The following is a 12472-nucleotide window of genomic DNA, read 5'->3' on the forward strand; positions in this document are numbered from 1 at the left end:
TAAACCCGCCTTGAAGCTGTCTGATGCTCTCGTTGTAGGCTTCATTCTCTGAGGCGTCATCGAACAGGTCTTCGGCATCTGATGTCGTCCACTGGGGCCTCAGACGCAGACGGTGCTTGATGCCATCATCGTACCACAACATGTGATCCTCGTACTCGTCCCAGTCAATCACTCTCCTCTCCGTGTCTTTGCGTCCTTTCCACTCGTTCCATTCCGTCACGTATCTCGCATGTTCGGCTTCCCAATCCGTGATTGATTGATTCTTCTGCCTGCTCATCCTGCAATGCATAAGAAAGAATGTAAAACACCCTTCTTTTATGAATGTAAAGCATCAAAACAAGAACTTAGAATCGATGAGGACAGCTTGTGGTACTCACAGGTGTAGGTCGTAGCCACCGGTATCGTGGCGGGCTGGTGGTGTGTGTTGCGCCTTACCAAATTGTGCGGCAACGTGCTGTGGCAAGTGGTACTCCACGGCATAGACACAAATCATGGGCACGATGCACCAGAAGAGAAGCCGGTCCTGCTTGCACATGTTGTTCAGCTCGAACCCCCACTCTCGATCATCACTATACAGCCGCCAAGTAACCTATAACCAAACAATGTTAGGCTCAAGTGAAAGTGTTATCGAAACAATGGTAAGCTCAAGTGAAAATGTAGCTCTTATACCTGGAAAGGCGTGAGAGCATCAAGCTCATTGCTGAAGACCTTGTACAAGGCCTTCGATTCGCCCGTGTAGACACGCACCACGTCCCAAGCGTATGCGACGGTCGGGTTCCGATCATCTTCGTCATCTTGGCCATAGTCCGTCCATGCACGCGAGCGCAGCTTCTCCGGACGGCCCACCGGGATTCGCTCCCACATCCAAATGGAGAGGCCCCATACACATCCACACATACCGGACGTGACTTCCGCTCTCTGGGTCACGTCAAGCTACAAACCATGTCCAGATGATAAGATGTCAAAATGTAAAGCAGCACACGTCTTATATATTGCAAGAAAGTGATATTCACTTACCGAACGGTATAGGTAGGAGAGTCCGGCGGCCCCCCCAGCTGTTCCCCGCATCCCAGTCCTTTAGGAAGTCGAGATACATCCATAGGGCAGAGTTCCCGGAGCAGTCCGGAAACACTACCTCCGTGAGAATGTACCACAGGTAGGCCCTGGCGTACTGCTTCACCACTCGGGGCTCGGCATCTTCCGGGCACTTGCTCCGGTGCTCAAGGAGCCATGACAGCGGTATACCGGAAGTCCGGTTGCTCTTAGCGGGGGGGGGGGCAGTTGCTGATGAGGCTGACAACCCTCTCGTGCCAGTTTGCCCTCTCCACTCTTCCTGTGAGAGCACGACCCTCGAGCGGTAGTGCTGTAATCATCGCCCAATCCTCGAGGGTCACGGTCATCTCCCCACATGGAAGATGAAAGTTGTGCGTCTCTGGCCGCCACCGGTCGATCAAAGCCGTGAGAGTTGAGTGAACGAGTGTCGGCGGCTTACGCTTGAACTGCAGGACGAAACCCAATAGTCGGGCTCTCCTGAAGAACGATGCGTACCGATCGTCGTACTCCATCTTAACCGTCGTCTTGTGAGCCCTCATCCGCAGTGGCGACAACATATGTGAAAATCAATAACCAAAGCATAATTAGCATGGACATAATAGTTAGCAACTTGTTTTCGTCAATTCGAAAGATTTGGTTTAAAATGGTAATTACCACTCCATTCTCAATGAAACGGGCACGGTGACGCTTGTCGAACCTAGGGTCAAGCATTGTGTACTTCGTGCCGATGTCGTTCGCAAGAGCCTCCTAAAAGAATTGCATAAGCATATCAAAAGAGTTTTCAACATGAACTAGGGTTCAACATTAACTACGAAACATATCGATGCATAACAAAAATTAATCACATCCAACAGAACCTATGAGTTCAATCTTTGAATAATCATATATCAAGATTATCATGAACATGAACTAAATACAATACATATATCAAGAACTAAATAAAATACTTTTATGAAGATGCAATCACCATGGTTCAAATGCATCATAACACATATTTCTCCAACAACATCCAACATGCATCATCTCATTTTTTGTTAAAAAACAAAAAAATGAACTAGGGTTCATCTTGAGGATTCATACACTACATATAACAAATATATCAAATATTCATCTCCAATATTCATCATACACTACATCCAATACTTGCATCATAGCATAGGAACATGCATCATCTATCATAACAAATACCTCCAACATCCATCATATAAAAAAAACCATTCAAATCAAATATGAACTAGGGTTCATCTTAACACAACCATACCAACTATTCAATATAGTTCATATCTAACACAATATAACATCTAGAATCAACCTAAATCAATCCTAGGGTTAATTTTTTTTCAAATAGGAGTGATTTGAATCGAATAATGCGACGAATCGAAAGGTGTTTGATTAAAACTTATTGGAGGGACTGAAAGAGCTTACTTTTCTTTCTTCGGGGCCATCTCGATCCGCAAAATCCGTCAAGAAACGAAGAAGATCGGAGGGGGGGAGTGGAGGGGATGAGAGAGGGCGAGTTGGAGCAACTGCTCTGTTCTTCGTGATGGGGACGGCTGGGGGGGAGGGAAGAAGGGGGTGGGGGCGACCGGCCCGTGGTTTATATATGTCCACACCCTACCGCCAGAGACTCCGGCGGTAGGTTCAGACATCCTACCGCCGGGAGGAGCGGCGGTAGGGTGTGACGGAGGGGGCATGGAGGCCGTTTATCGTTGCTGACGTGGACAAGTTTGTTACTGCCACAGGTCTCGACAGTAGGCTATATGATCTTACCGCCGTGCCTTGTGGCGGTAGGGGAAAATGGTCAAATCTCGAAAAACTTTCAAACTGGGGTCAGACCTCGATTTTGTTTAACAAAAGGGTCAAAACACGAAATTTTGCCATGGCAGGTGGGCCGGGGCCAGCTCGCGTGGTTGTGCGTGCGGCGCCGTTGACCCGGGCGAAGCAGCGGCACTGGCACGGCGCCTGCGCCTGCACGGGGGAGGCCGGGCTCGGGTTCCGAGACGAGACGCCCTGCCACGCCGTCCGTAACCCGGGCCGGATCCCGCGGGCGGCACGTCCAGAAGCGAGGGATCCCTTCCGCTCCAAACGTTGCACTGCCTCGGCCAGCTGAGCAGCTTGTTTGCCCGATTAACGCTACTCCTAGTAAACCTTATCCTTACGGTCAGAGCAGGGCCCCGAACGAACGAAGATTGACGGTCTGTCCCGCCCCCGCGCCCCCTCCACGTTGCATCCATCGCGCGCCACGCGGGCCTGTCCCCTCCGTTAACCTTCCCGATCAACGCCGCCGTGCCCGCGGCGTGTCACGGCGTTTTAACCGATGCCGTTATACCACCAACTGTTTGTTTAGCTCAGTGGACCGGCATACTTAGTAGTACCAAACAAACAAACGAACTCGTGACACCAGCACCTGCATCGCCGGCGCCCGTTCCGTGCACCGCCACGCCTCACGCGTCCGTCGTGGGCGCCCCGCAGAGTAGCTTGCCGCGCCCGCGCACCCGCCGTCCACCCACGTCACGCCACGCCCCGGCGGCGACGCCCCCGAAAACACACGGCCCGCGTCGCGCTCGCGCCAGCCCCGGGACCGCGCGCGCTGCCCCCAACGGGCCAAGGCAAACCGACAAGCCGCCCGTCGCCGTCGCACGCCACCGGCACCGCGTCGCCGTCGTCTCCGCACCCCCGCCACGCGCCCCGCCCGTGCCTCCTCCCTCCCCCCGCAACTAGCCCAGGCGACCCGCGGGTGATTTTTCTTTCCCTCTCGCTCGGTCCGCCCCTGCCGCTGCCGCGGCGCCAGCGCCAGCCCCACCACGCCGCCCCGCGCGCCGCGCCCCCCATCCCCATTTTTAAAACCCCCCTTGTCTCCCTCCACTGGCCTTCCCCCTCCCCCTCGCTTCCCATCTCGGCCTCTGCTCGTGGCCTGCCTCTTTGCCTCCCTCCTCCCACACCCTGTGTCCTCTGGCCGTCCCGAAGCACCCGCGCCCCCACCTCCGCGCTTTTGCCGGAGCTCCCAAGCGCGCGCCGCCGGGACGACGGCGAGCACCTGGTGCTCGGGGGAGCCAGCAGCGCTAGCCCGGGGCCGCGTGCTGCATGAGCGGAGGCGCCGCGCGCGAGCTGCACGGCGACGGCGCGGCGGGCAGCGACGCGGGCATCTCTCGCTTTACGCGGCGGGCGGGCGCACCGCGGCTCGCTCCTCGCCTGATCGCGGATTTTATACTCGCCGCCGCCGCCTCGTGCGGCCTGCTGTAGCTGGAAAGGCGCGCGGGCGCCTTCCGAGCCAGTGGCAGCGCCTAGCTGATAGAAAGGTGGAGGAGGGACAGGAGGGGAGGTGGATATTCGCGTATCGGAAGGCCAGATTTGGATCGGGATCTCGCCGGGATGAAGGACCAGGGATCGGCCGGCGTCTCGCCCGGCCCGCCGGAGGGTGCGAATCTCCTCTGCCCATGCTTACTCACTCTACTACTTCATTAATTAATACTCCAATTCCCCTCAAGGACCCATTAGTACAAGCTTAAGCATTTCTGCATTTGCTAAGTTCATTCATGGCCATTGCTATTGCTGTACCGTGCACCCAGAGTCAGTCAGCTGTAGCGGTTGGTTGCAACTGATTTCTGTTACATCCTGCACAAGATTTGTACTTTTCTGCATGAACTTCCTATGAATGTTTGCAAGCATGTACTACTGTAAAGTCTGATGGATGCACTGTAAGTAACCACTGGGCGCGCGTTTGCGAAGCAGGGGAGAAGAAGGCCATCAACTCGGAGCTGTGGCATGCCTGTTCCGGGCCTCTGGTGGCGATGCCGCCGGTGGGCAGCCTCGTCGTCTACTTTCCACAGGGCCACAGCGAGCAGGTGCGTCATTTATCTCTCAATAACTGTAGGAAACATGCCAAAAATCATGACTAGTTTCCGAAAATTCCCCATCTCGAACGCCACTGAAAGTTCCCCCTTCTTGGGCAGGTCGCCGCTTCGATGCACAAGGAGGTGGACATCATCCCCAATTACCCTTCCCTTCCTTCTAAGCTGATCTGCAAGCTTCTGAGCCTCACCCTACATGTATGTGTTTATTTTCCCCCCTTTTCTACCGTGGTTGCAATGTGACAGTTTGCCTTTTGTTTCTATTCTATTCCCGTTTTACTGATTGGGCACACATATTTGTTTGCACAGGCAGATTCTGAAACGGACGAAGTTTATGCTCAGATGACGCTTCAGCCTGTTAACAAAGTAAGTTAGCGGATTTCTCTTGATTCCCGTGCTATGTGTTTTCTTTGAAAATTCTCATAACATCTCTGCATATGCATGTCAGTATGATCGGGACGCAATGCTGGCATCTGAACTTGGTCTGAAGCAAAACAAGCAGCCGGTGGAGTTCTTTTGCAAGACGCTGACGGCGAGCGACACAAGTACTCATGGTGGATTCTCGGTGCCACGTCGTGCGGCGGAAAAAATATTCCCACCACTAGTAAGAATAATTATGTACTTCATAACCTTGAAATAACTTAGATCAAAGTATGAATTTATCAGATTTAGTAAATACCTGCCTTACCAGGGTAACATGTTCGATAGGACTTTACGATGCAACCACCCGCTCAAGAGCTGATGGCCAAGGATCTTCATGACATTCCATGGAAATTCCGACACATTTTTCGAGGTATGTATGCATTTAATGCTAAATATAAGTTGATAAGCAGTTCCCTGCCATATTTTTTGTTTGTGGAGCAATTACTTATGTTTAGCCATTTCGCGCTGTAGCCTTCTAGTGCTACAGTTAGTGGGCACAATTTCATTTTGATAACTTCTCTGTTGATTTTCATGGACTTAGTCACCAATTTGCATTTTTGCCAGATATATCCTATTAGCGTTCATTCTTTTTCTTGGAACTTCAAGGCAGTCTTTGCACTGGGATATGTTGGCTGGTCAATCAACAGCATCGTGTACTTATCCCTCTACTTTTGTGCACATGCACATGCAGGTCAACCAAAGAGACACCTTTTGACAACTGGTTGGAGTGTCTTTGTCAGTACAAAAAGGCTTTTAGCTGGTGATTCAGTTCTCTTTATAAGGTAGTGTCATCAAATTCCGAATTTAAATGGCAGAGTTCTTAAACTATTTACAAGGAACATGGATCCTAAACTTCTTTTTCAGGGATGAGAAATCTCAGCTTCTCTTAGGCATACGGCGTGCTACAAGACCTCAGCCAGCTTTATCATCGTCAGTTTTATCGAGCGACAGCATGCACATTGGGATTCTAGCAGCAGCAGCCCACGCTGCCGCAAACAGTAGTCCTTTTACTATTTTCTACAATCCAAGGTAGTGTAGTCGTTTTTTGATATCCGGCATGCAGACACTATTGCTATTCAGCACAATAAACTCATAACATTTGTTTTGGATAGGGCGAGTCCATCAGAATTTGTCATCCCTTTAGCAAAATATAACAAGGCTCTGTATACACAAGTTTCTCTCGGGATGCGGTTCAGGATGCTGTTCGAGACTGAGGATTCGGGGGTCCGAAGGTACATGGGCACGATCACGGGTATTGGTGACTTGGATCCAGTGCGGTGGAAAAATTCTCATTGGCGGAACCTTCAGGTGTGCCACTTGTCTCATTTTCAATTCTGCAGTGTTGTCATATCGATATCACCCAGCTGTGTTTAGTAAGAAATCATCTCCATCAAATAGTCAGCTTACATTTACACAAGTCAACCCTGACACTGAGCAAATATTATAGTAGATACCAATAATCTGAGACAAACGTAAATGATATTTGCATTTCTCCTGACTTAATCTCCTTTTTCCAAGATAGGTTGGCTGGGATGAATCAACTGCATCTGAGAGGCGCACTCGTGTTTCGATATGGGAGATTGAACCAGTTGCCACACCTTTTTATATTTGTCCACCACCATTTTTCAGGCCAAAACTTCCTAAGCAGCCAGGAATGCCAGGTGCAGATACTTCTGCTTATTGAGTTCTATGTATGGTAGTATGGTTTAGGAGCAGTACATATTTTTTTTTTGGTAATCTCAACCTTTCGGCGTTTCGGCCTTTTAATCCTGTTATCATTCTATTTTTGTTGCATTCATAAACTGGCATTTAGGACATTGCAAACTTAAGTTCTATAAATGTGGGAAGGTATTTTCCTGAATATGGTACTTCTTGCATGTGTATAATAAACTCTACTCATGATTTAACAGCAAGAAGTGTGGAGTATTCGTTGAATTATAAATATAAGTTGAATAAACATACTGACTTATATTTCAAGCATATGGTTGCTCTTGCTTGTATGGTCATTATGTGAAGTTCTTGCTTTTAATACATATGCTGAAGTTAACTTCTTGATCAGTTTTAAGCACTTTTCTGAAGATTTGTTTGGTCATTATATAACTTGCAAACTTGATATATTTTGCAGATGATGAAGGCGAGGTTGATAGTGCTTTCAAAAGAGCCATGCCATGGCTTGGTGATGACTTTGCCCTAAAAGATGTCCAAAGTCAATTATTTCCAGGCCTGAGCTTAGTTCAATGGATGGCTATGCAGCAGAATCCTCAGATGCTACCAGCTGGTGCCCCAGCTGTGCAGGCGCCGTACTTGAACTCCAGTGCAATGGCTATGCAGGATGGGATGGGCACTGGCAATGACGACCTGATGAGAAGATTCAATATGCAAGGCCAAAATATTGGTTTACCTAACTCACAGGTTGGCTCAAAAATGGACCACCCCGCAATGGCTCAACATCAACAGCAGTCCCACCAACTACAACAACAGCAGCAGGTCCAGCAATCACAGCAAAGTTCTGCGGTTCAGCAACAGCAAGCCCAATTGCTACAGCAGAATGCCATTCATCTCCAGCAGCAGCAAGAACATCTCCAACGTCAGCAGTCACTGCCACAGCAGCAGCAAGAACATCTCCAGAGGCAGCAGTCACAGCCACAGCAGCAGTTGAAGACCGCTGCAAGTATGCCGTCAATGGAGCAGCATAAGCTGAGAGAACAACAGCCCCAAGGTGGACAGGCTGTTTCGCAAGCACAAATGTTGAGCCAGATTTTCCAGCCATCTTCCTCTCAGCTACAACAGTTGGGTTTACCAAAGTCGCCTACCCAGCGCCCAGGATTTCCAGGTTTACCAACTGCGTCTTCTTTGCAGCAGCCAGCTCTAGGCCAGGCACCACAGGTCCAGCAAGCAGCAGAATATCAGCAGGCCCTTTTACAGAGCCAGCAACAGCAGTTACAACAACTGTCACAACCAGAAATGCAGCTCCAGCTGCTTCAAAAGATCCAGCAGCAAAATATGTTATCTCAACTGAACCCGCAGCATCAGTCGCAATTGATGCAACAGTTATCTCAGAAAAATCAGGAATATCTCCAGCAACAGATTTTGCAACACCAGCTGAGCGGCTCTGATGCTATGGTCCAGTTCAAACAATCACATCAAACACCTTCAAACAACATCACAGGATCTCTGACGCCCCAGCAGCTTGTAAGGTCTCACTCAGCACTTGCCGAGAGCGAGGATCCATCAAGCTCAACTGCTCCATCTGCCAGTCGTCTTTCTCCAATGAATTCATTGAGCAGAACACACCAAGGGAGCAGAAACTTAACTGACATGACAACATCGCCACATATTGACAACTTGCTTCAGGAAATTCAAAGCAAGCCAGATAACCGAAACAAGAATGATATGCAGAGTAGCAAAGAAGCGATCCCTGTACCAAATCGATACCCAGTTTCAGATCAACTGGATGCGTCATCTGCCACGTCCTTTTGTTTAGATGAGAGCCCACGAGAAGGCTTTTCCTTTCCCCCAGTTTGTTTGGACAGCAATGCTCAAGTCGACCCAAGGGATAACTTTCTTATTGCGGAAAATGTGGATTCACTGATGCCGGATGCCCTGTTGTCAAGAGGGATGGGTTCCGGAAAGGATATTTGCAATCTTCCTTCTGGGCAAAGGGATCACAGGGAGGTTGATAATGAGCTATCCTCTGCTGCATTCAGTTCCCAGTCATTTGGTGTGCCTGACATATCCTTCAAGCCTGGATGTTCAGGTGATATTGCTGTTAATGATGGTGGAATGCCAAGCCAAGGATTGTGGAATAATCAAACACAGCGGATGAGAACTTTCACAAAGGTTGGTACTGTTTACTTTTAAGAGAGTGTTTATCACGGATACCTACACGTGCACTCTCAAAATTGTGAAGTACCCTGTGAAGTATATTTAGTACACACTGCACTAGCCACAACTGATCCTACATGCCTCTTAACTTGAATATGTGTACTTGATTCTGGATTGGGGAATTATGCTTAGAAATACTTGAAGTTTTTCTTTAACTAATAGTTGGTTTGTATATAGCCCTGCAAATTCATAAAACATGTTGTTTTTCAACTCCTTTGCAAATCCTTTAACCCTGCAAATTAGTAGAACCATTTCTTTTAGCATTGGGTATTGAAATCTATTTAAATAGGGCCAGGGAGGCTGTTATGTAGCCTAAATACCCAATGGTCAATTGGTACAAACTAATAATCTGAATTTGAAGCATTCCATGGAGGTTGTGTTTGTAACGTTTTCTCCATATCCATGTCTATTTTGATCATGAGTTATCCTGTTTTGCTAGGACTAAATATTATCCTTATGTCCTGGAGCATCACTAACTCCTGTTCCAAAGTCACATGTGTACAAGTCCTAACCTAACAATCGAAGCGTCCTTAGATCATTATTTACACCCAAGTTATTCTTAATTCCGTATTCGAGTAGCATTAATTTTTGTTATGTGCCAAACTTTCTTGATTTGAAGGTTCAAAAGCGTGGATCTGTGGGGAGATCAATCGACATCACACGGTATACAAATTATGATGAACTTCGGCATGATCTTGCATGCATGTTTGGTATTCAAGGCCAGCTTGAAGATCCGTACAGAATGGACTGGAAGCTAGTCTATGTTGATCATGAAAACGACATCCTCCTTGTTGGGGATGACCCATGGGAGTAAGTTCTTCCCTTCCACTATCATCTATCCAGTATTATCCGCAACGCTTTCTTAAACCGCCCACCTCAATCCCTCATGATTCGGAAAACTTTGTCAACAGGGAGTTTGTGAGCTGTGTGAAGAGCATCAAAATATTATCATCTGTTGAAGTGCAACAGATGAGTTTGGATGGCGACCTTGGCGGTATCCCTTCACAAACACAAGCCTGTAGTGCTTCCGATGATGCAAATGCATGGAGAGGATCCTGATGTACATACTAAATTGATGTGCTTCTTACCATTGTTTAAAGGATACCCAGAGGTTTAAGGACCCAACACACAGCTAGTATTATTCTGAGGTTAGACCTAGAGCCAACTCACTGACAAAATTGATCAAATGCTTCTGGTGAAAGGTGTTCAGCGAACCGCCTTATTGCGGAGCTGTTGCGTCTTGTTCCCACTAAAATACGCTTATCTATCTTCATGATCAGATTAGTTTCGTTTTTGGCATACAGAACTGCTCCGAATTTCATAAGCTACATGTGTTTACCTGGGACTTGCAGCCATTGTAATGTTACAAGTTGATCAACTATCTGAATGTATATATGTGCGATTTATGTACCTTCCGATGTAGTAATAGTTCCACTACTTATACTGAAGTAAAAAGTTGTATTGGCCAGAGAAATCCTGCTCCAGTGTCTAAAGAATTACTACAACACTTGTGTTTTGTTCTCTCCATAGTGTAGATGAGCCAGCACCAACTCACAATTGTGAATGTTTGCCTTTCATGCCGTTCCTAGTTTTCACTTTGGGATACGTGTGGTGGTTGGACCCACCAGTGCTTTTGTTGTATCGAGGGAGAGAAAAACATTGGGAGTCTTCTGCGTTTTCTTGAAAAAAAAAAACATTGGGAGTCCCTAATGTCAGACTTGGGTAAATACCACCGGTGCTCTTATTTACTGCTTTTGTTGGAGTAGGGCGTTTTGGTGACGGGGCTCCATGAAGGCCCATTTTTTTGAAAAAATAATAATCAAAATCCAGACTTTTCGGTTTAATAAAAATCTGAAACAAATATGCATGTGTATAAGGATGAAATATGTAAGATGTGTGTGTGTGTGTGTGTGTGTGTGTGTGTGTGTGTGTGAATATACAAGATGAAATGCCTTGAATTGCGATTTGTACAAAAATAAATAATTTCATGGACTTTGAGGATGAATAGTAATATAGTATCACGTGCTGAAAATAATAATACTCCTACTCAACCATTGGGCTTGCTGGTTAAATTCCGTTTAGTGACACTGCAACAAAATTGAGGTGTTACTACCGTACCCATTCTTTTGGTGACAAGTCATTTAACTTACATTGTTCCCGGCTTGCATGTTATTATATCGAGTGGCTCACCATCTGGCCAAGCACTCTTATGATACTCAATCTAATTTTTGTGTTTGGATATACTCAATCTAATTTTGATTGGAATGAAGATCCTTCCAATTTCATTATGCTTTTTTGTAATAAATGATGTAACTGTGTTGGCTGAGAAACAAAATACCCAGAGGCTTTCCCTTCAAAAAAAAAAATGTTGATTCCGGCTTGCCGGTTAAACTATGCATTAAAGTTACGCTCCATATCACGGTTGGCCACTCTTTTCCTTTTGTGCACTCCCTTTTTATTTTCTTCTAATTTGGTGTTTATTGTGGTTTGATGGCTTTGATGCCGTCCACCGCTGTGATCGTCTCGTCGCAAATGCCCAACAACTGCCATAGTTGTGCGGGTCACCGCACCCGATCCTACCGAAGTGGTTGAGGGCGAGCTTGTAGGGTGCCCCGTTTTAGTCGAACTCCGGATGAGACATGCATTCTCCCTGAACGCGGTTTCTATTAACAATGAAACTAGGTTTTAGAGCTACCAGATGAGGAACCCCAAAAATATTTGAAACTGCAAATATTATTACAAACTAGAGTAAGAATGCAATATGGTAACTCTGTGTTTGCGCATAAGCATAACCACCATGGCTTTCATCCATATGGAGCGCAGTCCACTCAGCTATAGTTGCAGTAACTGGACTTTTGTGAGACTGGTCTTTCTCCTATGCACGGGAGATACCGTGCATGGCATCACCATTAACTTCATTATAAGCACATGGGCTCCACCCTATCCCCTAACCAAGATTCTTTCTCTCCCTTCAATCCATCCATGCATTTTAAGCTCAGTCTCTAATTGGAAACTATCCTAGTTTTTAAACATAAAATTTGATTCATGATCATCTTACATGTTTGTGTTCCTGGCAACGAGATCTTTTCAACAAGACTAATCCTGAATATTATTTGATCATTTTTGAAACATGAATTTTAAAACTTCATGAAACTACAAAAACTATGATTGTTAGACTTTTTTTTTTTGTCAATTTGCACAAGTTATTTTCCGTTGTTATTAATAAACTTACTAATGTGTGCAAGAACACAACGTGGGTA

General features: G+C 46.8%; 1 protein-coding gene across 1 annotated transcript; it reads left to right on the forward strand.

The window, feature by feature from the left end:
• Nucleotides 1-3623: 3623 nt before the first annotated feature.
• Nucleotides 3624-10638, forward strand: LOC123163801 (auxin response factor 16). The gene is made up of 13 exons (XM_044581186.1): nucleotides 3624-4471; nucleotides 4786-4898; nucleotides 5007-5102; nucleotides 5214-5270; nucleotides 5353-5508; nucleotides 5613-5697; nucleotides 6019-6109; nucleotides 6192-6356; nucleotides 6440-6635; nucleotides 6850-6988; nucleotides 7453-9167; nucleotides 9832-10022; nucleotides 10124-10638. Exons 1-13 carry the CDS (start codon nucleotides 4426-4428, stop codon nucleotides 10269-10271), a joined length of 3198 nt encoding a protein of 1065 aa, XP_044437121.1. The 5' UTR covers nucleotides 3624-4425; the 3' UTR covers nucleotides 10272-10638.
• Nucleotides 10639-12472: the final 1834 nt, after the last annotated feature.

The sequence above is a fragment of the Triticum aestivum genome, chromosome 7D, assembly GCF_018294505.1.
Source record: "Triticum aestivum cultivar Chinese Spring chromosome 7D, IWGSC CS RefSeq v2.1, whole genome shotgun sequence".
Taxonomy (NCBI): domain Eukaryota; kingdom Viridiplantae; phylum Streptophyta; class Magnoliopsida; order Poales; family Poaceae; genus Triticum; species Triticum aestivum.

What these genes read in the sequence shown, in the direction of transcription:
- LOC123163801 (XM_044581186.1), top strand. Translation starts at nt 4,426, where the DNA reads ATGAAGGACCAGGGATCGGCCGGCGTCTCGCCCGGCCCGCCGGAGG. An exon ending in CACAGGGCCACAGCGAGCAG is followed by an intron (nt 4,899 to 5,006) that starts GTGCGTCATTTA and finishes CTTCTTGGGCAG; the next exon opens with GTCGCCGCTTCGATGCACAA. An exon ending in GGATGAGAACTTTCACAAAG is followed by an intron (nt 9,168 to 9,831) that starts GTTGGTACTGTT and finishes CTTGATTTGAAG; the next exon opens with GTTCAAAAGCGTGGATCTGT.